At 39.2% G+C, this 27,169-nt stretch overlaps 1 protein-coding gene across 1 annotated transcript in view; it reads right to left on the reverse strand.

Annotated features, from left to right (window-relative positions):
* Positions 1 to 4,546: 4,546 nt before the first annotated feature.
* Positions 4,547 to 27,169, reverse strand: part of LOC127447611 (retinal dehydrogenase 2-like) — a 32,312-nt gene continuing 9,689 nt past the window's right edge. The window contains exons 4-13 of the mRNA XM_051709583.1: positions 25,161 to 25,290; positions 22,388 to 22,449; positions 21,074 to 21,202; positions 17,780 to 17,893; positions 9,537 to 9,639; positions 8,655 to 8,839; positions 8,111 to 8,275; positions 7,765 to 7,922; positions 6,448 to 6,522; positions 4,547 to 6,356 (exon numbers count right to left, since the gene is read on the reverse strand). Coding sequence (XP_051565543.1) covers positions 6,284 to 6,356; positions 6,448 to 6,522; positions 7,765 to 7,922; positions 8,111 to 8,275; positions 8,655 to 8,839; positions 9,537 to 9,639; positions 17,780 to 17,893; positions 21,074 to 21,202; positions 22,388 to 22,449; positions 25,161 to 25,290 — 1,194 coding nt within the window. The 3' untranslated portion in view covers positions 4,547 to 6,283. The remainder of the gene's footprint in view (positions 6,357 to 6,447; positions 6,523 to 7,764; positions 7,923 to 8,110; positions 8,276 to 8,654; positions 8,840 to 9,536; positions 9,640 to 17,779; positions 17,894 to 21,073; positions 21,203 to 22,387; positions 22,450 to 25,160; positions 25,291 to 27,169) is intronic.

Consider the following 27,169-nt stretch of genomic DNA (forward strand, 5'->3'; position numbering starts at 1 on the left):
AAGCAGCCCATAGGCCTATATGCGAGCACATGATAGGAACAGTGTTTTTGGTCTGGTCGGAATGTCATGCCAAAACCTTGGCAGGATATCTCAGTCAAGTTTTTTCAAACCAGACCTCCTAAATGCGATAAAAAATTTTCCTCATGGACAAGCCGGTCTGTCAATTTTAAAGTGAGAATATGACGAGGAAAGACATGAATTAAATGTTTTGCTTGAGAGATGATGTGACGGTGAGAAAAGACTTTTGGTATGGCGGGTTTAAACAGCGTAGAGAGCTGGCCTAGCATAATTCACTTTGAAATTATTTTCATCATTCAGAGGAAAAAAAGAATTATTTACGACCCCGGTGGTGATACAGGAATAGGTTCAAGAATCAAGCCCCTTTACATCTGTGTCCAATCCCAGGCTAATGCTATCATCACCTGTTTCCATGTGCTTCAAAACATCTGGACCACATAAAAAAACACACACAAGGTGCTTTTTTTTTATCGCTGTGTGTGTGTGTGTGTGTGTGTGTGTGTGTGTGTGTGTACATGTTAATACTGTATTGTGGAGACCAAATGTCCCCACAAGTATAGTAAAACCTGAAATCACCTACATTGTGGGGCCAAGCCAGCAGTCCCCATGAGGGAAATGGCTTATTAAACATACTAAATGATGTTTTTTAGAAAATGTGAAAATGCAAAAAAGATTTCTGTGAGGGTTAGGTTTAGGGGTAGGGTTAGGGAATAGAAATTATCTTTAGATCTGTATAGAATCCATAAAATGCATGGAAGTCTATGGAGAGTCCCCACAATGATATAAAAACAAGCTTGTGTGTGTGTGCGTGCATGCGTGTGTTTGTGTGTGCATGTATTGGCACATACTTTAACTTTTGGCTTGCTTTTCTCAAATAAGCTAAAACAACAATTACGATCTAAGTACTCAACAAAATGTACTGATTTAAAAAAACAATGCACTTAATTTTTTGAGAAACCAGACTCCTTGGGGATTTAGAAATGAACTTTTAAGAGCTTGTCTGAATTTATAGCTTTGTGAACTGGAGCTATTATAACAAAAAACAACATCAATGACAACAACCATGATTGTAATTCAGCTGCCTGTATCTCTAGTGATCACAAAACAGCCACTTATGAGCTAGTTTTAACATTATGTTCCCAAAGTATATTCATATCAGTTTCAAGTGTTTTGCACACAAACATGCAGTGCTACTAGTAATTCGGATAAATTCCATAATGTCTCATGAATATGCTTAAACAAACAAAAAACAGACACTAATCACGTGTTGGCCCGTGAATCACTTGTTATTAATACATCTGCTTCTTGAATCCTGATTTTAATTGCACATCAGGCAGAACAGGTGCCCTTATTGACTGTGTACTTTTAGTGTAAAATATGCCTTTGGGAGAAAAAAACAGCTGCATCACATTTTTAACAGTGGTACATCGACTGCCCAGAGTTTGGGAAGTGCTCTGTTAGGACCATTTTTTCTCTCCCCAAAACAGACTGGAATCTCTTTATCCATTTCTGTTCCTCCCATGAACCGCAGCTGTGCAGCTTGTAGCTGGGAAATAAGCACATCGCGTCTGGTCAGTAGGGACCTCAGCTCCAGCCCTCCCATGTGCATGTAAGGAAGCCATAATGTCATGAAATTGGGGCCGTATTATTGTTGTATGAGGTTTGCAGAGTGATGTCAGAGGAAAGAGGAACTAGCTAACTCCCAACTAAGGGAGCAGAGGTCCAGCTGAAGTTGGCTAAAGCCCAGAATGCTTGAAGTATGTTTCTTTTTCTACCCCATCATTTTGTCTTGCTAATTAGTTTTGCTACAAAGGGAAGACAGGCTTAGAAATGGCAGATGATTAGGTTAGGGCTGAGCTACCTGCAGTCACATTGGGTTTTAAGTCATATGTGAAATTGTGTGCTTTTTACTCTTCCTGATCTATTAATGTTTTAAAGTAGAGGAATTCTTGAAAGATGAATCACTTCTAAAAAATAAAGTCTGAGAACAAAACTGTCATACAAAGCCACAACACAGTAACTACACAACACTAAAACCAAGAGAAATGGCAAGTGTTTTGATTGTCTAAAAAGTTTACTCTGTTTTCTCTAAATCTGACCATAGCTGAGCCAAACCCGTCTATCACAGGACAGATCATAGTCATATGGGGCTTTTACACTGCACAGTACAGCTCGACTCAACTCGACCCTGCTTGCTTTTTGGGTGTTTTCCACTGTGGATAGTACCTGGTACCTGATACTTTTTTAGTACCACCTCGGTCAAGGTTCCAAGTGAGCCGAGCCGATACTAAATGTGACGTCAAAACCCTGCAGATCACTGATTGGTCAGAGAGAATCGTCACTACCAGCATCACTGGATTTGCGACACGGGACATTAACCCGCTAGTTTTAAAGTTAGCAACAGCGACAGCAATATCATTTGTACACGCGACTTTCGAATTGTAAAAAGAAATAGCTGTGCTCAAAACCCATGCCGTGGTCAATAAACGAGGTGCAGACGTTACTCTCATTAGCGACGAACGAAACGACGCGAAACGAAATAGTCTTTCAGGAAGTGTCTCAGCTGTTGGCCGCACACGACTACTACCGGACCTACCAACAGTGTAGGGAAAAGTTAAAAAAACTTAAAAGTGACTACAGAATCATCAAGGACCACAACAGCCGGACTGGTTCAAACAGAAGAAAGTGGAAGTGGTTCGACCAAATGGACGCTATCTATGGCAATAGACCAGCGAGCAATGGGAGGGAGAGTGCCCTGGACTCGGCGTTGTTGGAGTCCACGATGGAGGATGGTACATTTTGTTACAGTAACTCTATATTCTGCTTGAAAGCTTCACTTTATTTAGTTGACCAGCTACTGGAAAGCTTGCTTCTAAAACAACCAGGCCAATTTAACTCTTGCACTTGTGTAAAATCACCATGCAACAACTGCTTTATGCAGCACAATGAGCTAGTAGCTAACAGCTAGCGGTCGTGTTATTGTTTATGGTCAGTAATGTTTGTGTCATGTTTAAGATGATGTCACGGCAGTAGAGGCGGCGCAACTATGACGATCAGCCTATAATCCCACCCACGTTGAGGCAGCACTAAACTGCAGTGGAAAAGCAAGCTCAGAAAAGTAAAGCGAGCAGAGTCGAGTCGAGTTGAAACGTAACGTGCATTGGAAAAGTGCCATAAGAGACCTGATTTTGGTCACTCAATTTGGATAACACTCTAAAAAGCGATACCCTGCGACTGTTACCTTAAGGAAATTATTCTACCTCATCTAACCCTAAAAAGGTGTTTGGTTGATGTAGCCTGCTGTATTCAGATTGATTCAGTGATGTTAAATATTATTTAATTTAGATGTTACCACATGAAGCACATTTTTCAGTGTGGTAACTGCGTTTGCCTTTGCAGGACATAAGCGAGCTTTCAGAATCTTCAGAAAGAACACAGGAAATTATTTTGCTCAGAGTTTGCATGAATTCATAGCTCAGTTGTATTTGAGAATCAACTTTGTCTTAGAGGTTTCTCCAAAAAATATTTTGAATTTGATGAGAAATGTTTGAATTCATACTGAAATATCTGACTTTGGATTACAGATATTGAAGTTTTAGAAATTTAAGCACAGTTTGTGGCATTATGACATCTCTTCTGAAACTCTAGATGAGATGCATGTGAGATAATGGCTGTCTTACTTGCTTGTACCCCCTTGAATCTATGCCCTTGGCTGCTGGTGTGTGTTTGTGTTTTTGTGTGTGTTTTTGTCCTGCAGACCATCAGCCAGTTCACAGTTCTTTGGTTACCACCAGCTTAGCTTTGTCTGCTTATCTTGATGAAGTCAAATGGACAGATTCTAGAGTCTAATAGTGCAATTTCATTTTAGAACATCCATTTCATTTATACATGAGACACATTAGTTTTAATAACTATTTGGCAAAATATGGAAAATCCATACATATTTAGAGAAGATTCATTTGATTAGAACGTATGCCAGAGCCTATTTAAGAGATCATTACATGTTTAATCCATCCTCAAGTTCAGTAGATGTGAAAGTTATATGGATATATTTGGCTGTAAATCCTTTGAAAGAGCATAGGCTAATGATCAGTGAATGATACTTATCAGACTCCATAAGTGCTTTATCTAATAAATGTATTACTCTGAGGAGAGATACAGGAATTCAGATTATGATGGACGTATCACCATTTAACCTTGGGCAGAGTCCAAGATGGTTGAAATCAGTTGATGCATCAAGGACCCCAAAGAAAGGAGGAGGGATCATTGAGTTTATTTTCATTTTGAGAAATAGTTTGGTAGAACTTGATTTAATTCTGTATGATCAGCACCTCATTATGCATAAATTTGTAAAATCTTTATTACGTGATGCCTTTGGAGAACATGACTATTCTTTCATATGTGCAAACATTAATATTCATTTTAATCCACTGTCTTACCATATATTGAATATTAAAAAAAAAAAGTAAATACCTAGAAGTCATAAAAATGAAAATACACCCTTAAATACCACACTCATTCAATAAAGTCTATAATAACACTATTTATTGTTTTATCATGTTTTTATAACTACAAACCTTGTGTGCAGCTATTTTACACTACTGTCATGTAGAAATATCCGTGTGAACTTGGTACACATTAATCATATGAGACTCCAGAGAATTATAAATACAATCTGACAGACTCCTAAGGAGGGAAGGGTCAATGACATCATTGTGCAACAATGTCAAACAGATTGAACAATATTTTTCAACTGCATTCCCTCAACATTTTATTCTTTCCTGATTGGTTCACACGTGATGAAATCTGCAACATGTCTTCAAATTCAGGTGAGACAAAATGTTTTTGTTTTTATTCATAGCCATATAATGCTAAGCAATAAGGAAAAGTCACATCAACACATTTGAATTAAAATGAAGAAAAGCTTTCGCCATTCTGGTCTTGCATACCAGAACTGTGTTACGAAAACAACTCTTTTCATCATTCTTGTTGGACTGAAGATATCGATTGGCAAGAGGCTGCTGGGAAAATCCATTGTGACTGTTTCTTTGAGAATGCAACTTCTAAGGAAGTTGCACTACTGGGTGCTTCTTTTATCTGGCTAACTCCACATATCTGAAGAGCTTTTACCAAATAACTTGTTCTATCTCTGACTCAGTGTTTTATCACCCTGGTTGATATAAGAATAAATACTCACAGTCATCTGAAAACTGATCTGTAACATCGGAAGCAGAACAATTTCTGAATCAAAATGAATCTTGCAAATGCAAGTTCAGAGACTATTTCTGGAAGGGAAAGTCATATGTGAATATGTTTATTTTTTACTAATACGTTTTTTCTTCTTGTCAAAGTCAGGTAAGGGTCATAATTTCATAACAAGTAAATTGGAACTTGATTAAACATTTATATTGAAAACCGCTTTTGATTTTTTGAAAACTCAATTCAAGAAAGTACTTTTTAGTGAAGAACTCATTCTATAGCTTAACTTCTGTATTCATAGTACACAATAATTCTTTAAATCTGACAATATATGGGCATCAATGAGGAATTATTTGTCAAAAATGAACACCACAGATTTTTTTCATTTTTTTGTTGAGGTAAATCATTTTTGTTTACATTGGTCAAGACATCGACAAAGTTATACATTGTAAAAACATTCATGAAAAGAATAAAACACAAATCAGTTACACAAATTTTAGAATTATTACTCATTCAAAGACAAAAATCTGTGGTCTTAGTACAAACTAATATGCCTGCTAGAATTATACCCAGTGGAAAGGTAAGTTAATGATGAGGTTTGAGAATGACATCCCTCTCTATTCAGAGACATCAGAGCTTTTCTAGCAATGTGGTTTGTAAAAACACACGTCATGCAGGAGATTAAGTTGTGTCATCAGAGAGAGCAGTCGCAGTCTGTTAGTGTCTGCACATTGCAGGTGCAGTGGTCAAAAGCGTAGCCCTCCTTACCCGCGACTCCGAGTGCTTTAGTATGGTTAGAGGAGCCGGCGAAAGGAGGCCACGACTGGAATGGGTGTAGGAAGTTATGGCGGCGTTGGACATGGAAACTGCTAGTAGAGCTAACGGAGATGGTTGGGTAGTCCATGATAACAGCCCATGAGGATGCAGCAGAAGAGGTGCTCCCATGCAGAAGTGATGGGTGGTTACGGTGTGTGCAGTTTTACCACTATAGACAACCAAAGGATGATGGCTAGTGGTTAACCTCAGAGGAAGACTTCTCTCTGCTAGGAGCACACAGGTTTGTGCTTTAAGAGTTCTTCCCTGACATTTTCATCGTAATGGTTTTCACCTCTGTATACTCTTTCAGTCCATAGTCACCCCTGAAAAAAGGAAAACAACCAATGTCAGTGTGAACAGCAAGGTACTGTAAGCAAACATGATCATGATATTATAACACTGATAAGCACTTACAGTTCACGACCATTTCCAGACATTTTGAATCCTCCAAAGGGACACTGGCAGCTCAGGGCATTATAACAGTTAATCCTGCACACAAAATTACATTTCACAATTTCAATGATTTCATGACATTCCATTCAGCTCTATGAAATTATACAGTGGCCGTGTGTTAGGATTCGTTGTCAAATAAGCAATAGGGGTGTAACGGTTCACTCATATCATGATTCGGTTCGGTTGAGTTTACGATTCTTTAAACTAAGCCTGAATCAAGAAAAGTTATTATTATTATTATTACTTTAAAGACATATGCAAAACATTTAAAATGTAGCACTTTTATTAAAAGTGCGATATGATCCATTAGAGATATACTGGGATTAAAAATCAGCCTAGAACAGGGCAATGGTGACACCAAATGGAAATATTAGCTAATAATTAGCTTTACAGAAAATATGGAATAATGTTAGATAGTCTCTGTCTCCCTTACACACTGTCCCTGATAACATACATTTAAAATATTTTATTAAAAAATAAATGAAAGCTGTATTTTCTAAAATAATATTGTCTCTGATTAGCCTTCATCTAAATATTATTTTCAAAAATACATATATAATGGAAGTGCATGTTATCCAGTTAAATAATGTCCCTTCTTATAACCCTACTTAAATGATACATGATATAGCATAGCATCATTATACATATTTAGCATTATACAGTATATAGTAGATTATGGCACTATCATTAATTTCAGGACTCACAACCGCATTTTGAGCCACGTTGCACTTTACCAGAGACTATTTAGCAGAGACGGGCCACTTCTATTAGTGAATGGGAGAAATTGGAATGCCCAACGACAGCCAACGGTCAACGGATGTAGAAAGGAAGTCCCGCCATACTGGTAAAAGAGCCAATCACCTTTTAGATACAGACCTCGTCTGTCAATCAACTCGACAACACACATGCGCATTAGCGATATACAAGCCAAGATTTTTTTTTTATATGAGGTTAAGTAGCACAATTTATGATACCGATGTTGTCAGATTTTACTGCTGATTTGAAATATGTCCTTTGATCATAATCTTGACCAACCATTTAGGAGATTTCCATTCAAGCTGATGCTGAACTAGCATGACTGGATACACCGTTACACCCCTAATATGTACTGACATTGAGACAATAAGTGACTGACTATGCTGGAAGTTTGGGAAAATGTTTTTGCCATGTTGAAGTCACACATATCACCCAATGATATTTGGAACCTAAACAAAACAAGATATCAATTGTGTTGCTTTTGATTTTGCGTGGGTTTCTTTTAATGTGTAAATCTCTTACCAAACGGTGCCAGCCTGCACAGCTGCAGAGACAGTCATTGCCTTGTTGAGGTCTTTGGTGAAGACAGCCGCTACCAGCCCGTATTCTGTGTTGTTGGCTCTCTCAATCACTTCTTCAATCGTCTTAAACTTCATAATCTGCTGAACTGGCCCAAATATCTACAACAAATTGCAGTGTGTGACATCCAAAAATAGGTTTATTATTCAGACACTATGTTAGCTACAAAAAGCTTCATTTGTCAACCATTCCATGATGCTCTACTGGTACAAAAACAATAAGTTTTATTAAGTATAACAATGCCAGTGATACTGTTACAGTATGTCATGAATGTCATAGGTGGGTTTACCTCCTCTTTGGCAATGCGCATGTGGTCCTGTACATTGGAGAAGACTGTGGGCTCGATATAAAAGCCTTTAGAAGACAGAGCTTTGCCGCCACACTCTAGTTTAGCACCCTCAGTAATGCCACTCTGAATCAGCTCCAGCACACGACTCTGCTGCTCTGCACTGATCTAGTACAGTCAAACATAGACAATTAAATTCTCTAAATTTGAATGACAGAATCCTTAGTCTTTATTTATTGGGATTATCATCAGACCTTTAATAATGAACTGGGCAGGTAAAGCAGATTGTTTATTTCTTTATATATAATAAGATTAAAATTGTAATTATTTAATTACATTTAATAATTATTCAAATAATTTAATATTTTAAATAATTTATTTAAGAATTTTGACTCTTCGTGTTTTAAAGCCTTCTGCTAAAAAAAAAAATTCTTTAAAGTGTGATAGAAATAAACTCAAACAATTTTTGGCCTAAATTATTAATTAAATGGCATTTTAATTAAATGTCAATTAATTAATAATATAAATAAATTGCATATGGTCTTACCTGAGGTCCCTGCTCAGTCACTGGGTCAAAGGGGTTTCCCACCGTCCTTCTCTGAGCTCTCTCAACACTCCTGCGCACAAACTCATTATAAATGGGCTCCTCCACAAAGATACGGGAGCCAGCCGTGCAGCACTGGCCACTATTAAAGAACACACCCTGATGGGCCTGCTCCACTGCCAGATCCACTGAAAGACACATAGACAAACCACATTAATAAACAGCTGCCAGCCATACACTACACATGGGGCAAAAGCATTATTAGTTAAAGGTGTGAAACACTGGGATTATGTGAAACCGTTGATCATTCAAAATATGTAATTTTATTGTAGAAAAAAATCTCAGCTCAAAAGAACAGCTGATAGATAAATCAGGGATATATGCCCTGAATGCCAATAATCCTTTCAAAGTAATTTAGTAATAGACTTGGAGCCATAAGTTTATTGTTAAGCAGTTGTGGTTCATGTGTGCATGAGCATCTGTGTGGAATATTGGACACCTGGGAAGGATGGACTGCCAGGCTGTGGCATTTGAAGGGTTAATGGAGCTACTAGATTTACAGCCGTGGTGTAATACGTCCGGGCTGGGCCCATTCAGCTGATTTACGGGGGGCATGCTCACGGCTGCTTAAAGCATTTAAAGGTTTGGTGAACTTCTTAAAGGCATGAAGGAACATTCATCCCACGATAATCAGGGATTTGGGGAGTGAGATAAACTAATTTGCATGTATATGGACCACTCCAAAACATAAGGTACTGTATCAAGTAAACGTTTCTTTGATGTCATCAACAAGTGGCAGAGAAGTTCTTTGGAGTAGCACCTGTGCACAAACTGTTGTGCCAGGACAACAGGAGGGCAGCCATAAAACAGTGCCTGAATACTTACAATCGGCATCTGCAAAAATGATGTTGGGACTTTTTCCCCCTAGCTCTAGCGTGACTCTCTTTAGATTGCTCTTTCCTGCTGCTTCTTGGATGAGCTTGCCTACCTGTGGAGAGAGAGAGAGAGAGGAGAGCTGTTTTAATCACTGGGAGCCCATGGGCACCAGTGAGGAGCCTTACTAAATCTCAACATCAGTGGGATGCTGTCATTAATAAATCCTGCCGCACAGTGAGCCTCCTAGACAAGGCAAGCACCACCACTACCAGGCCTCACATCTTAAATATCTATTAGTGCTCATGGTGGCAGCCAGGGAGAATGGAATGCCCCGCTTACATGGAACAGTATCTGTTGGTTAATCGAGAACAGCAAGAGCTGACCGCAGGTTTGCAAAGGATGCTCAACACTGTTTGGGGCCACAAAATAACAGTGAAACAAGACCTTTATAATGCATTTATTGCCTTTGTGGTGCATAAATGAAAGCATATGTATGTAAGTGTGCAGTATGCAGTGAAAGGAATTATTGGTCTGCTGGTCTGCAAAGTCTACCGTTTAATAATTCCATGTCGTTTGCAGCTCTTCCCTGAATCAGTTCACATCCAAACTGGATTTCACACTTCCCTCAACCTAAAGTTTCTCATTAGTGGTGTCCATGAGGACTGGCTCTCGTCTTACATGCTCTTTAGGGCATGCTCTTTGCAATGTTTGTTTCCTTCAAACATACTGAGAGTGAATATTTTCTTTTATCTGTTTTCCATCAGATTGCAGTGAGATAAGTGGAGAGGGGAGAACACAGAGGGAAAACATCCCTGCTTATTTCCCTCTGACACCCAAGCACAGTGGAAAAATGGTATCCTCGCATTTCGCACAAACTATATTAAATGTTAGAATTCCTTCCTCTCATGAATACTTCATGTTTCTGTGTTTGTCTGCAGTAATGAGCAGTATTCCATTAGCAGAAGCGTTATACCCCCTTAGATTTTGGAGACGAGTGGTTTTTGAATGCAATTTCCCAAAAATTATTTGTATCTTTGATTGTAAGGTAGCACATTATTATAGGTAAAAGTTGGATCTTCTTCAGGTCATTTGCTTTTAAATGAAATTTCATCATCTACCCACACTCATGTCAAATTTATATAATTTTTTCCCCCATGGAACACAAAAGGCTCTATTTCCCAAATTTCAAAGCTGCTTTATTCCATTCAGTAAAAATTCATTATAATTGTCAAGTTCAGCTGTAAACAAACAAACAAAAAACATATATTAGGTTGAAGTTTGAACTCAGGTCCCTTTGCTCAACAAAAACCACATTAAGGAACCACAAAAAACAATTAAGGAACTACTAAAAATAGTATACATGTTGGCCCAGCCCGTTGAATGCGCACAAGATGAAAATGACATCACACTGCATTCTTCTCACAAAGGGCAGGTCTTACAGCATCTCTGTAATACCCCTGAATCCTTTACTCCTTTAGGGAGATGCTCCCTTGTCACCACAACCCCTAAGCTCAGTCCTCCTATGTACAAACATGGCTAAAGTGATTCAGAGTCAGTGTATGTACACACTCGTACATCATGAGATCTCTGCGGTCTAATGAAGTCCAGATTAGAGCACAGTAATATACGCAGCAGTGGTGCTGCAGGCCAGAAGAACAGCAAATCCCTGTGTGGCCGCTGCCCGAGAAGAGGATGGGTGATAGGGTGGGGTGTATGGTGATGAATTTCTGTGAAGGTCACTCAGTGGAAGTGTGGGTGAAGGTGGGTGGGCTGGGACTATTTTCAGAGTGACGCTACATTCTGTCAGGAGTGCTAGCAGGAAGGAGGACCCAAACGCAGGAATGAGTGAACATAAATATATTTTAGTTCAAATCCAGGGCATGCTGAGTGACTCCAGCCAGCTCTTCTAAGCAACCAAATTGGTCCGGTTGCTACGGAGGGTAGAGTTACATGGGGTAACCTCCTCGTGGTCGCTATAATGTGGTTCTCGCTCTCAGTGGGGCATGTGGTGAGTTGTGCATGGATGCCGTGGAGAATAGCGTGAAGCTTCCACACGCGCCATGTCTCCACGGTAACGCGCTCAACAAGCCATGTGATAAGATGCGCGGATTGATGGTCTCAGACACGGAGGCAACTGAGATTCATCCTCCACCACCTGGATTGAGGCGTGTCACTACGCCACCACAAGGACTTAAAGCGCATTGGGAATTGGGCATTCCAAATTGGGAAGAAAAGGGGAGAAAATCCAAATAAAAAAGAGGAAAGGGCTGTCAGGTCATAGTTGCCTGTTCGCTGGTGTCTGATGGGTGCTGGTTACTGGGATAAGTAACAGACTGGTAGCTGGTGTCTGATGGGTGCTGGACACTGGACTGGGCAAAGGGCTGGTCGATGGCCGCTAGGGACTGGACAGGATAGTTGAAGGTCACTGGGGACTGAACAGGCTCATCGACGGTCACGGGGGACTGGACGGGCACGTCGACGGTCATGGGGGACTGGACGGGCTCATCGACAGCCACGGGGAACTGGACAGGATCGTGGATGGCCACAGGGAACTGGATAGGCTCATCAACCTGGTGGTCAACCACGGACTCAGGTGTGGAGCTCCGTCTCTTCCTCTTCCGAGTGATGGGAAGAGGGGCTGCAGCACCCACCATCGGTGAGGGGGCATCGCTGTCCTTGGGCTGGGATGAAGAGAGAGAGCCTTCCGAGACACAGGCTGAGATAAAATAATCCCACTTTGAAGCCAATTTTATGGTCTCGGTAAGACTCCATTCTTCACTCCCAACAGGAATACAAGACTTGATAGGCTCAACCAGGCCTGCCACAAGAGATCAATGAGGCATTTCTTGTTGAAGCCCAAACCTGAGGCCAACGCTAGAAATTCCAGCAAATACTCCCTCTGGCTGGTTCCCTTGATGGAGACCAAAGAGCTTTTCAGATTTGGCAGCTCTTTGGCGAACCAGAGAATCAGGAAAAAAAAAAAATCCTGCTGGGTCCATTAGTGGTCGAATCATTCTGTCAGGAGTGCTAGCAGGAAGGAGGACCCAAATATACATATTTTATTAAACAACAGAAGAAAAAAAAAGAAAAAAAGAAAAAAAAAAAACAGGCAAACACAAAACACTCACGGGGGAGAGAAAACAAACTAAACCAGAATAAAAATAATAACAAGGACCGGGAACAGGAACAAGACTAGACCAGACCAGCAACAGACGAACTGACAAAACAAAACGATTCGACAAACACAAGAGGAAGAAGGCACAATATATAAACTCAGCAAAAAAATAAATGTCCTCTCACTTTCAACTGCTTTTATTTTCAGCAAAATTATCGTGTAAATATTTGTATGAACATAAAAAGATTCAACATCTAAGACATAAACTGAACAAGTTTCACAGACATGTGACTAACAGAAATGGAATAATGTGTCCCTGAACAAAGTCAAAAGTAACAGACAGTATCTGGTGTGGCCACCAGCTGCATTAAGTACTGCAGTGCATCTCCTCCTCATGGACTGCACCAGATTTGCCAGTTCTTGCTGTGAGATGTTACCCCACTCTTCCACCAAGGCACTTGCAAGTTCCCGGACATTTCTGGGGGAATGGCCCTGGCCCTAGCCCTCACCCTCCAATCCAACAGGTCCCAGACGTGCTCAATGGGATTGAGATCCGGGCTGTTCGCTGGCCATAGCAGAACACTGACATTCCTGTCTTGCAGGAAACCACACACAGAACGAGCAGTATGGCTGGTGGCACTGTCATGCTGGAGGGTCATGTAAGGATGAGCCTACAGGAAGGGTACCCAATGAGGGAGGAGGATGTCTTCCCTGTAACACACAGCATTGAGACTGCCTGCAGTGACAACAAGCTCAGTCCGATGATGCTGTGACCCACCGCCCCAGACCATGACAGACCCTCCACCTCGATCCTGCTCCTGAGTACAGGTCTCGGTGTAACGCTCATTACTTAAACGATAAACATGACTCGTCAATGAAGAGCACTTTTTGCCAGTCCTGTCTGGTCCACCAAAGGTGGGTTTGTGCCCATAGGCGATGTTGTTGCCAATGATGTCTGGTAAGAACCTGCCTTATAACAGACTTACAAGCCCTCAGTCCAGCCTCTCTCAGCCTATTGCGGACAGTCTGAGCACTGATGGAGGGATTGTGCATTCCTGGTGTAACTCGGGCAGTTGTTGTTGCCATCCTGTACCTGTCCCGCAGGTGTGATATTCGGATGTACCGATCCTGTGCAGGTTTTGTTACACGTGGTCTGCCACTGCGAGGACGATCAGCTGTCCTTCCTGTCTCCCTGAAGCACTGTCTTAGGCATCTCACAGTACGGACATTGCAATTTATTGCCCTGGCCACATCTGCAGTCCTCATGCCTCCATGCAGCATGCCTAAGGCACATTCACACAGATGAGCAGGGACCCTGGGCATCTTTCTTTTGGTGTTTTTCAGAGTCAGTAGAAAGGTCTCTTTAGTGTCCTAAGTTTTTATAACTGTGACCTTAATTGCCCACCGTCTGTAAGCTGTTAGTTTCTTAATGACCGTTCCACAGGTGCATGTTCATTAATAGTTGATGGTTCATTGAACAAGCATGGAAAACATTGTTTAAACCCTTTAAAATAAAGATAATAAAGTTATTTGGATTTTTACAAAATTATCTTTAAAATACAGTGTCCTGAAAAAGGGACGTTTCTTTTTTGCTGAGTTTAGATGAAGACACATGAGGGACAGGTGCAGACAATCAAAATGACAAGGACTAAACGAGGAGGCGTGGCAAGAGGAAAAAAGTGGGCTGGTCAGAAGAGCACATGGCAGACAAAAAAACACAACAGAGCCATGCGCTCAAACACAAAACAGAAATCAGCACATTGACAGATAACAAGAAGGAGGGGCTGTCAGACCGAGGTTGTGACACATTCATGTGAGGATTTGTGTGGCCTGTGCACATTTCCTTCCAAGGCTCAGTCACATTTTGATGTGAAAGAAAAGAATAGTCATCACGGTCATCAAAATTACTGACAAATGAGCTAACTGTCATTTCCTACAAAAAAGAAACATCTGTTGCATTTCCAAAAAAATATTTTCAAGGGCATAAGCTGTACAAACAACACTTCTGTTTGTATTCTTATAAACAAGGGAAATCTTGCATCCACACATGTTTATTGAATCTAAATGGGGATATGCCATAGACTTCTATTGAGTTTACGTAAGGCTAATTCTAATTACTACAGACTTACACTGTTAAAAGTGTTACCTGCAATTGATACCTTAAAGGTGCTGTAAGCGATATTTTTCATGGAAAGAATGCAAAAAAATGTCCAACTCCCTGAAAGATCTTAATGAAATAAGTGTCCTGAGATATCTCATCGCTCTCTGTGACAGCTCTAGACTCTGTAAACTGCAAACAAAAATGTGTCCGTGGGCCATAGCCTCTGGCGCTTTCTGCCTGTCAATCATTTTTCGCATTCTCATAGTATTGTAGTTGCAGCAAATTATTGAGTCTTAAATGCCATTTTGATGTCATGTTGCTCATAACAGTTGTCAGTTGAGGGCACTATTTTGGTGCTGTTGTTTTTTGACAACTGTTTCTGCTTGTGTTGGTCTCAATAAAGCTCATTTGGTATCTTTGGAGGGCGGGGTTTTGGAAAGAGGGGGCGTGGCTAATCCAATAGTTCAATTTGTGGAAATTCAAGAACAGCCAAAATCGCTTACAGCACCTTTAAGCAGTTATATTGACCTGATATAACCATTAAAAATGTTGTTTTGTTGCTGTAACCTAATGTATTCAGGTTGATTCAGTGATGTTAAATAACATTCTTTTAGTTGAATCAAACCAGTTAATTTAGATGTTGCCACATATTTTAGGTAACATTTTTTTAGTTCAAAACCGTAGCCTAACCCTAACCCTCAAAGAAAAAGTTCTTACATTTTAATAATAATAATAATAATAAATTATTTAATTTATGTGTGGATCGGTTTTCCAAATGAGGACGTTCCAAACTACAGTATGGCTAAGTAAACACACACACACATGTTTCTTTAACAATGATTATAAACACTTTTTCAAGTCAAGCTAATGGCATCATAAACCTTTTTGATCTCACTATTCTAAACATCACCAAATCCACTTCAATTAATAACAAAACACATGCAAAATGTGTAGGGAGCGATCAAAACATACACTAAAATATTGAGATTTATGAGATGCTGTAATTGAATAAAGGGCTTAAAGGGTTCTAAGCAGGAAGGCTAGAAATAGTCATTGTTTGAAATAAGCCGTCATAAGTTGTGTGGCTCTCAAAAAGGCCTGTTGTAAAGCTGTAAATTCCGGAGCTCTATGCCTAACATGGTATGTCCCTGGCTTTCTATTAAATTTATACAGTTTGCTTCAAAGAGATTTTTTTCCTCCAGGGCCACAGTGTAACTTTCTAATGTCTGCTGTATACAGCTGAATATGAAGGGTAGTCTCTGCAAAGGACACTTATACAGCTATTTGTGTGTAAGGGAACTCAGGTGTCTTGTGGGGAAGGGGACAACCAGACTGGCACGATATAAATGGCCTTAATTTCTTCTGTTCTGAGTTCATGATAGACCACCTGTGGATTAATATCTCGCCCTCACATCCATTGAAAACCTGTTTATTATAAGAAATTTTGGAAAGCCAGGTGGTCCACTAATTATTTCCTTGTGTAAGGGTGTATGTAGTATGACAGATCAGACAGTCCCCTCTGTATGACGCATTTCCGTCATTTTAGCAGCGTAACATTTGCATATTTTATATACTGTATATTATATTTATAGCATTATTCTTTGTGTTATGCCCTGGCATAAAATATATATATAAAAACCCTGGCAGAAATTGTGAAATTTTGGCATTGATTTTGAAAATATGACTGATCATGCAAAAAAACTGTCTTTTATTTAAGAATAGTGATCATATGAAGCCATTTATCATCACATAGTTGTTTGGCTCCTTTTTAAATCATAATGATAACAGGAATCACCCAAATGCCCCTGATCAAAAGTTTACATACCCTTGAATGTTTGGCCTTGTTACAGACACACAAGGTGACACACACATGTTTAAATTGCAATTAAAGGTTAATTTCCCACACCTGTGGCTTTTTAAATTGCAATTAGTGTCTGTGTATAAATAGTCAATGAGTTTGTTAGCTCTCACATGGATGCACTGAGCAGGCTAGATACTGAGCCATGGGGAGCAGAAAAGAACTGTCAAAAGACCTGCGTAACAAGGTAGTGGAACTTTATAAAGATGGAAAAGGATATAAAAAGATATCCAAAGCCTTGAAAATGCCAGTCAGTACTGTTCAATCACTTATTAAGAAGTGGAAAATTTGGGGATCTCTTGATACCAAGCCAAGATCAGGTACAGCAAGAAAAATGATCAGTCATATTTTCAAAATCAATGCCAAAATTTCACAGTTTCTGCCAGGGTATGCAAACTTTTGAGCACAACTGTATATACAGTATATATATATATACTTTGCATTGTGTGATGGGGTTTCAAATACAGTTGCTGAGGGAGTGACAGTAAATTTGTTATCTTTCTTTGTTCTGACTGCCGTAATCCACCACACTCTATTTTTTTGTACTCTTGTGGAAAGTCATGTAAATTTAATAGACATAATAATTTATTTTTTTTTGCTGTTGGAGCAAATGGGAATCCAAAAATAATATTAGCCACTATAGAAGTTTACCCTGCTTTAGTTCCAAACCAAGAAATGTGTAAAGTGATATTTCCCTCAAATATGTTGATTCTGTCATTTACTCACCCTCAAGTTGTTCCAAACCCATATGAGTTTCTTTCTTACATAGAACACAAAAGGAGAGGTTAGCTATTATGCTATCCTCAGTCACCATTCACTTTTATTGCATCTTTTTTCCATACATTGAAAGTAAATGGTGACAGAGGCCAACATTCTACCCAGCTTCTTTTGTGTTTCACAGAAGTAAGAAAGTCAGGTTTGGAACAACATGAAGGTAAGAGGTATTGAGGTATCTGATGACAGAATTTCCATTACAACTATCCCTTTGAAAGCAAAGTACGAGATACACAGCTTCCTCAGAACTGTCATTTGTGTCCCCCACAGCAAGGATGCATAAACGCGCTAATCCTGACTCATCCAGAGCTGGTGCTCATCACACTGGCCACTATGTTACATGAGCGGAAAGGAGAATGAGGGAAGCGGGTGTGATTCATCCATTTGTCTGATAGGAAAATTACCTCAGTCGATCCTGTGAATGCCACTTTGTCTATGCCCATGTGTGAAGCGATCGCGGCTCCTGCGGTTGGCCCGTAGCCTGGCAAAATATTGACGACTCCTGGTGGAAACCCAGCCTGTCAAAACAGTGCGAGAGGGAAAAGCTTTAGATGAGAGTTGAGCCAAGAACACCACAGGCTGTGAAGGGGGAATCCAGACCCACTCCGACCTCCCAACAGGCCCTGTGGAAGAGAGGATGGACAGAACATCAAAAGGAAGAGAAGAAAGTAGGCCTCTTAGTCCAGAGAAAGTGAGGCAGAACAGCAAAGGTTTGAGTGCAATGGAGAACAACAAAGAATGAAAGAAAGAGAAAAGAACAATATGTCATGGTATCTCTCATTTGCATGACCATGTGTTATGATGTTTGTATCACTTTGATCATTTTACTATTGTATTATGAATGTGATGTGGTCAGCATACACTGTAAAATGTGGTAACCTTTGATTTTTACCTTAAGGGCATGTGCGGGTCTAAAGTGTGTGTGTGTGGGGGGGGAGTCATTGCCCCCCTAGATTTTCCTAGTGCCCCCACAGTCAGATGGTGAAACGACAAAGACTGTATCCTAGTACTGGCCGGCTTAAAGGGATCATTCACCCCAAAATGAAAATTCTGTCATTTACTCACCCTCATGTTGTTCCAAACCCATGTGACTATCTTTTTTCTGTGGAACATAAAAAGAGATGCTACGCAGAATGACAGCCTCAGTCACCATTCACTTTTATTGAATAGAAATAAAATACAATGAAAGTGAATGGTGAGTGAGGCTGTCATTCTGTCTATCATCTCATGTGTTCCGCAAAAGACAGAAAGTAGGAAATGATGACAGAACTTTCATTTTTGGGTGAACTTAGCCTTTTAGGTGCTATTTTTAAAAATCTAACATTTTAATTTAGTTTTGCTGGTGTAACCTAATGTATTCAAGTTAATGGAATACTTGCACAACTGCTTCCGCATTCTACGTAGTGCAACTCAGGCGTTTCCGGTTACAGCGTTCAGCGCGCCTTCATGCAGAGGTTTATTCATGGAAAGGCATATTATTTATTTTTTTAAGTCTGTTAGTTGATTAAAACAATAAATCATGTTTTTGGCGCTAACGTGATGTCTCAAATTTATAATTTGCTGAAATTTGCCTCTAAATATATTTTTTCCTTTCCAAATGTAGCCATACTCAGCTCCTGAAAAATTTATATCAAACATATATAACCTGCAGCAGTCTGGTCATCTCACATGTTCATTCATTGATGATATGTCATACGTGTTGAGCTTCTACGATAAATTTCACCATACAATCCACCAGATTGCAAATGACTTTTCTTGCGTTAAATGTTCCAGGTGGATTGATTTATACATTAGCTGTTCTCTTACTCTGACCAGGCTTTAAAAATCACTCAGCAGTTTAATTATCAAATAAAATAAATAAAATAATGTGATAAAATATATTTAACGACACTACATATATTACATCTATTTCAAACATTATAACTCATTATCTTTGACAGCTCTTCTACTTATGCATTTACATTTCAACATATATCGATATACTTATCAATGGAACAGTGACACAAAATAAAGATTACAAAAATTGTTTTTTCAGATGATGTGATGCATGTTTGTCAGGTCTCTCTCTCCTCCCTCATACATGTAGCATTGCAGTGTTTGAAGTGTGTAGTTGTTTCGTTCAAAGAGCGCTGGTGCAGACACCCTTTACTAGTCTCCTTCAACCTTCTGTCAATTGCGGTTTAAAGAGTTAGTTCACCCCAAAACGAAAATTCTCTCATCATTTACTCATCCTCATGCCATCCCAGGTGTCTGAAACACATTTGAAAATAAAAATATCTCAACTCAGTAGGTCCTTAAAATGCAAGTGGATGGTGATCAGACTTTTGAAGCTCAAAAAAAAAAAAAAAATCACAGACAGTCAGCATAAATGTCATCCATAAGACTCCAGCAGTTAAATTAATGTCTTCTAAAGCGATACAATTGCTTTTGGTGCAAAAAAGATAAATATTTAAGTACTTTTTTACTATAAAGCATTGCTTCCGGTCAGCAGCAGCATAAGCCTGTGACGTAATCGCATTGGCATGTTCATGCGAGAACTGACGTGCATGCGACACACCCGGAAGAGCAGCGCTGTTTACAACTGAGTAGGAGGAATGCTGTACAGAAGCTTTGTTGGTTTTGGTTTAGATCTGGACATGTATCAGAATGTTTTTCAAAGTTTGCGTTTGTGTGCTTATCCTGGATGTCTCAACCGAGAGAAAAATGTGAGATTACATCCGTAACATGCCAATGCAAATTCATCACACAAGAGACCACATGAACTCGCAAGAGAACGCGCAAACTGCTGCTGACAGGAAGCGATGGTTTATAGTTAAAAAGTACTTAAATATTGATCTTTTTCACACCAAAAGTGATTGTGTCACTTTAGAAGACATGAATTGAACCACTGGAGTCTTTGGATGATGTTTATGGTTACTGTCTGTGATTTTTGAAGCTTCAAAGGTCTGATCACCATCAACTTACTGACCTACTGAGCTGAGATATTTTTCTATTTTTCTTCAAATGTGTTCTGCAGAAGAAAGAATGTCATACACATCTGGGATATCATGAGGGTGAGTAAATGATGAGAGAATTTTCATTTGTGGGTGAACTATCCCTTTAAGATGATCTGTGGATAAATGTCTGCTACAGGTCTCCGTATGAGAACCGATGAAATGTGCTTGGAGTATTTACCAGTCATTGCTTTCTCTGATCGGCTCGGGCTGAATTAAAGCACTGAAAACTGTTCTTCCACTGAATTTTGAAGAAGCTGTACACAGTAATGTTCAGAATATTTCTTCTCCTGTCTCTTAAAATATCAGTACTTTAAAATCTTCTTCCGAACACTCATTTTAAGTGGCGTTTCAGGAATGAGGCAACTACGGCACATGTAAACACATATAAATGGAAACTAGCTGGCTGCATTATTTCAAAGCAGAAGTACGTCATGAGGCTCAGTGCAAGTAGTCCATTCAGTGGTTATTTTTTTTATTTTTTACTTGAATAAAACCAGGTAAGCCAGTTAACCAGTTTAGATGTTAACACATTTGATGAAGCACATTTTTAGGTTAACATTTTTTTAAGTGTAGATTATCCTAGGTATGTTATTGCAGATATGGCATAATGTCTTTATGCTTTCTTTTTGTCTTAGGTCTCTTTGATCCCAATAATATTTTAATTGTGATGTGTATGTGTTTATTACAATAATTTTGCTGTACCTCTTTGATCAGAGCACCAATATAGAGGCAGGTGAGAGGGGTCTGCTCAGCAGGTTTCATAACAACGGTGTTCCCGCAGCACAGTGCTGGCCCCAGTTTCCATGCTGTCATCACCAGTGGGAAGTTCCACTGTACAGACATAGGTCAGGAATTTACCCTGGGAGCTAATCCACATGTCCCCATATCTTTGCTTCTTGAAAACGAAACTCCTTCACTAATTATTTTAGACTCCTGCACTGCACATTCACTCACTTATTCACAAACAAAATGTTTCTAAAACAGAGTCACACAATCTTCTGTATCACCTCAGCCCAACTACGTGCCTGTCATTCTTCTCTACAATGGTCAATGACCTGCTAAAGGTATTTGGTGTGTTTGAAGCAAGTCAGTTCTCATATTTCTCCTCTTATACAGAGGTGAATGGTGATGATAGACTCGTAATTACCAAATAAATTTCAAAATCTCTTCTGAGAAAAAAGTTCCTCAGTTCTTGGGCTTGCTTATGGAGTTCTTTTAGTTCAATTCAATTCACGTTGCTTTATTGGCATACTTTGGAACATGTTGTGAAAACAATGCATTTACATTCAGTACTGTGCAAAAGTCTTAGGCGCATTATATTTTTCACAAAAACATTTGTCTTAAAATGGTTATTTGGTATATTCTGCTTTTAATGCATCAGTAGGAAATATCAATTTTAGATTTCGACATTCCCTTTGCAAATAGAATTGAATAGAAGAAGAACAAGATGGCATGTCCCCCACAGAGCCCAGATCTCAACATCGAGTCAGTTTGGGATTACATAAAGAGACAGAAACAATTGAGACAGCCTAAATAGAAGAACTGTGGCAAGTTCTCCAAGAAGATTGGAACATCCTATATGCCAACAACCAAGAAAAACTGTCCAGATGTACCTAGGAGAATTGGTGCTACTTTGAAGGCAAATGTGGTCACACCAAATATTAGTTATTTTTTTATGTTTACTGGACTGTTTATGACATTCGTTGATAAATGAAAACTTTTTATGACATTATTTGTGAAGACATCCTCACTATGCAACATTTTTCACAAGTGCCTTTTGCACAATACTGTACATAAATAAATATAGAAAATAGATAACAAATAATAATAATAATAATAATAAAAAAAGAAAACAAAGAATATCTTCCTGTTTCTTATTTATTTTCTTGTTGTCATTCTATCTTTAATACAGTATTCATGAATGTATTTTTTCTATTTATTAGAATATTAAGAAAGGAACTATGTCCCTTTCTCTTTCTTTTCCTATTTCCGTAAATAATCTTGGTAAAAACTCACAGGAATGATCTGTCCACACACTCCAATAGGCTCATGCCTTGTGAGGGTGAAATATTCTCCATCTGTGTGATAGAAAGAACAAAAGTGACCAAAATGTTATAGTCAACATAGAGTAGAATGTTGTTAAATTAAGCATTTGAACGGTTCCTGGTTTATACTTAAAATTCACCAAATAAATCACTAACTGATGAAGTTACTCAGACAAGTAGCAAGACGTCCTCAAATAACACAAAATAAAATCCAGGTAAAAATAAAAGAATTCTACCTGACATTCTACAATGATCCAAGATAAATGAAAACCTTCACAAAGACTTCTTTAAGAACGACAGTGCCAGAACAGAAGATATGTTCATACATGCTGGAGCTAAGTGACATTTCTCTGAAAAGAACAAAAGATTCTACATAATATTGCTGTTTACAATAAGACCCGGTCTTGTTTTAGGGCAACATGGAAAAGAGTGCGATCACTCCATCCCTTGCCATGGAAACATTACGCAGCTGGCATAAAGCATCTGGAGGAGAGTAACGCCAATGATTCATCTCACTTGGTGGCCAGATAAGAGAATGCCAAAAACACACATTCTGTTTGTTTGAGCTGTAATTGTATTACGGATGAGATTGGAAATGAAATAAAGCAAATCACTCCGAGTTCCCACGTCACAAGTTTGGTTTAGCAACACAACAAAGGCCCAGTGCTGAGCTCAAGTGCTGACAGGGGGATTTACAGTTCTTTCCCCCTCCATTCTTAATTTTATTGTTCCTGCTGTGAAAATCGTATCATAATGGGTGCTTATTTGTTTAAGATGAGAGAGAGTGTGTGTGTGTGTGTGTGTGTGTGTGAGAGAGAGAGAGAATTAGAGGGAGCCCTTATCAGATAAAAGAGAGTTTGGAGTGTAAAGTATGCTATGTATTATGTATAGAGGGCAAGACTGAGTGAGACAGTATAGGATGAGAGTAAAAGAAATCCTGTAAAGACAAATTTATACTTACTGGGACAATTGTAGTTCTTGTAGTTATTGTTATTCACCTAAAAATTATGACTATTGTAGTTCACCTAAAAATAATTACTAAATGCACTGATGTTTTTGTTCTGCTAAGGTGTTTCTCTGGTGATATTTCTACTGTTCACGCACATCCCTGAAATTCTTGACCAATAACTTGCCTAATCGAAGAGTGCTGTTGATTGGTACAAACTAATTGCAGATGTGACGTTCTTTATTTACAATCACACATGCCAGCTGAGGAGATAGCTAGTTAGGTTACTATCTTAACGTTACAAATGGATAACTTTGAAGCCCGTCTCTCTGCGGATGTTCAAAAGTACACATTTTCTAAGATGCTCAACACAAACTTCACAAAGATTACGTGGCATGGCCACGACAAACGCGTGGTAACTTGTCGTGTGTGGAATGGGCTCTGTGACAAGTTAAATAAAGTAAAGAAGCAATACAACTACATTATTGGCATTACTTCCTATTTAAAACAACACAACACATAGTAAAATGCAGGCTTCCTTCATCTAGGGTGCTTAAGTTTGTACAGGAAGACAATTTAGACTTCTTCCACTGTATAAATTAGGCTTACGAAATAGAGGACAGTGCAATATGAGAGATTTTGCAGAGTGCAAGACAGTGTAAGCTACAAGAGTGAGACAGTCAGAGAGTGATGGTGACAGACAGTGTTGGAATGCACAATAATTACACAGACACCCAACAGTGAACACCTCTCTTTCTCCTCCGCCGCTCCTCTCTTTCCTCTAGCCTATGTGGCCAATGTGACGGGGGGGGGGCCCTGTGGGGCAGCTTCACAATCTCCCCCACACACAGACATACTTGCACACTAATGGCTGCACTGTGACATCAGAGTTGCAAGTCTGCTGCTGTCCCGTAGTCTCCAGGCTCCCTGCCGCGTTCCTTTCAAACAACTAAATTAGCCAGAACAGACCCCCAGTGCCCCCCCGTGCCCTGTAGTTCCCCCCCGGCCCCGTAGCTGTCACTGTGCTCCACCGATGGCAGTGCTCCACAGGAGGGCGGCCATTAGCACTCAGATTTATAACTGTTACGGGACCTCGTCTGTTTACCCTCAGTGCACCTCCATAACCCCACAACTTCTTATGCAGGCCTCAGAGAAAACACAGCTCTACTCCTACACCAGCATCTCACCGTATCTGATGTCTCTCTGCTCAAGGCCAAACTTGATCTGAGAACAAGCACGAGTATTTCCCAAATTTTCTATGATGGGCCTGCACCTAAGGGTCTTGGTTGCTTTCATATAGTGATTTGTTTTGCCATTTAATCACATTAATTCTCACTAATTAAAATGCCAATCCTTGATATCAGGAATGGAATTTCTACTTGTGAAAGTGCTAATTTTTAACATCAGAAATGACACTTTCACTAATAAAAACATGCATTGCTGATTTGTAAAATTGGAATTTCAACTAGTAAGAAATTAATTTTCTAACCCTTTCCTTAGTAGTAATTCAATTCCTGATATCAAACATTGCATTTTACTTGATCTTTATAATTCATATCCTCTTAAAAGTCCAACTTGTCATAGTCGAGTGCTTCTTATCCTCTGTCTTCGCCAAAAGTCTTGTTCTGCATTGCTGTGCTACCAGCTTGCAGTCTTGATAGCGATAATTTCCATTGCATTATTTGGATGTCTAATTATTATGTCTTATTTACATAAGTGACATGCATTATGTCCTTTTGGATATGTACTTTACCTAACTCTACATTAAGGGTTTATGCCAGGATGAGTGTTAGCTTACCAGTCGGAATAGTGGAACCGTGGATCTTGTCTGCCCATCCAGCGAAATATCGCAGAGTCTTAATGGTTCCCTGAAGGTCCACAAAGAAGGAGGGAAGGAAGGGTTTCCCGCTGTCCAGAGACTCCAGGGTCTGGGGAGGAGAGAGGACAGATGAGAGAGGGATCAAAAGTGTGGGTGTGTGATGAAAAATTGCTCATTGGGATTAAACCTGACACCCCCCAAAGCTGCATTTAGACTTAGCATATCTAAAGCACACACTTTACGTCTGCTCCCCTAGGAAACATGATACTCATATAGCCATCCATAGAGACCTGGCTTTGTTATCTCTGTGTCAGCCAGTCATGATTTCTTATCGGTGTGGGTTTAGATTGAAATAAAGAATGATCATAACCACATGAACATCACATTTCTCTTTCAAAGCAATTTGCTCTGACACTTGTTCAGATCTGGATGGAGAAATTCTGTTGTTTCAGTCCATTAAAGACAGAGTCTAAACTGCAACATGAAAGAGATATATTCGAAATAGCCACGACGCACTCAGGAGAGCTGCACACATGAAAAAAAGCACAGCACTTTTGCTTTTGAAACTGATGACACATCTCCATGTGTGGGAAGTAAAAGCAGAAGTCCTTGGCGGAAGAAAGCTGGAGATAAAAGCTCATCATGGCATGGCACAATACCTCTCTTTTACATTTCACTCCTAACTTAAGTGATCGTTAGCACCCAAAGGTCATGTGTCCCAACCTAGTGTTGTCATCATCATGGGTTTGCAGAACAAATAAAAATTGTTAGGAAAAAAGTCCTCCAGCCACTGCCATGAAGCTTTAATAAGCCCGAGCCAGACAGACAGGCTCACTCATTAGACACTTGCTTATTGTTGTGAGCGTCTTTGTCTGTCTAGATGGCTCTGTCCTGTTGAATCTGATTCTCACTCACCCAAAACTGGCACTGAATAGAATGAGACTTGATTTAAGTCTGAGGACCACTAGTTTGTGAGTGAAGGTGATAGTTATGGGGGAATCAAGACTGAGTGATGTCAACAAGGGAGCATGGGTCAGATATTTTGGTTCTAGTCCAGCCACCACAGAACTTGTGGAACTGATTATCAAAACATCTATGAATCAAATAAGTAAAAAAACAAAAACAAAACAAAAAAACACGTTGTGCAGCTTTTTAAAGAACTGAATGCAATTAGTTCCTGTACAGCTGCTGTAAGTGTATTTTTATTTTTTTAATTTCTTTATTTTTTAAATACCATTCATACAATAGAAACTCCTGGGAATAGGTGTTCTGGGAAATAAATAATCCCTGTGACAACCCTAGGCATTGGCGTGAGTTTGGGGCGGGACAATAGTATATGATTGTCCGAACAATAGCACACGGGGCAGTGTTTGGTAAAACAGCTCGGAAACAATCATTTGCTATATTCAGAACTATCATACTACCATACTACTCTCACTACTTTTAAAGAAATGTACATATTTTAAGATTTATTGGTTTTCCAATACTTATATTTTAAGAAATGTATATATATATATTCGGTAACACTTTACAATAAGGTTCCATTGGTTAACATTAGTTAACATGAACTAATAATGAATAATATGTTTACAGCATTTATTCATTTTGGTTAATGTTAATTTCACCATATACTAATTAATTTTTTTAATCAAAAGTTGTAAGCTGTATGTTAACACTAACGCACAATGAACTAACATGAACAATGAACAATTGTATTTTTATTTACTAACATTATCAAAGATTAATAAATGCTGTAAAATATTTTGTTCATGATACCTAATGTATTAACTATTGTTAACGAATGGAACCTTATTGTAAAGTGTTACCTTTCTTTATGTAAATATTGCATAATATATTATTATACATAATAACGTATAATATATTATGAAGGTAGATATTTACCGAAAGGTTTAAATTTGTTCTTAGGACAAAGGTATTTTTCATGAAAGTCAGGTCAGGGCATGCTGTCACATTTTCATTTGGACAGG

The sequence above is a fragment of the Myxocyprinus asiaticus genome, chromosome 1 (assembly GCF_019703515.2).
Source record: "Myxocyprinus asiaticus isolate MX2 ecotype Aquarium Trade chromosome 1, UBuf_Myxa_2, whole genome shotgun sequence".
Classification (NCBI taxonomy): Eukaryota; Metazoa; Chordata; class Actinopteri; order Cypriniformes; family Catostomidae; genus Myxocyprinus; species Myxocyprinus asiaticus.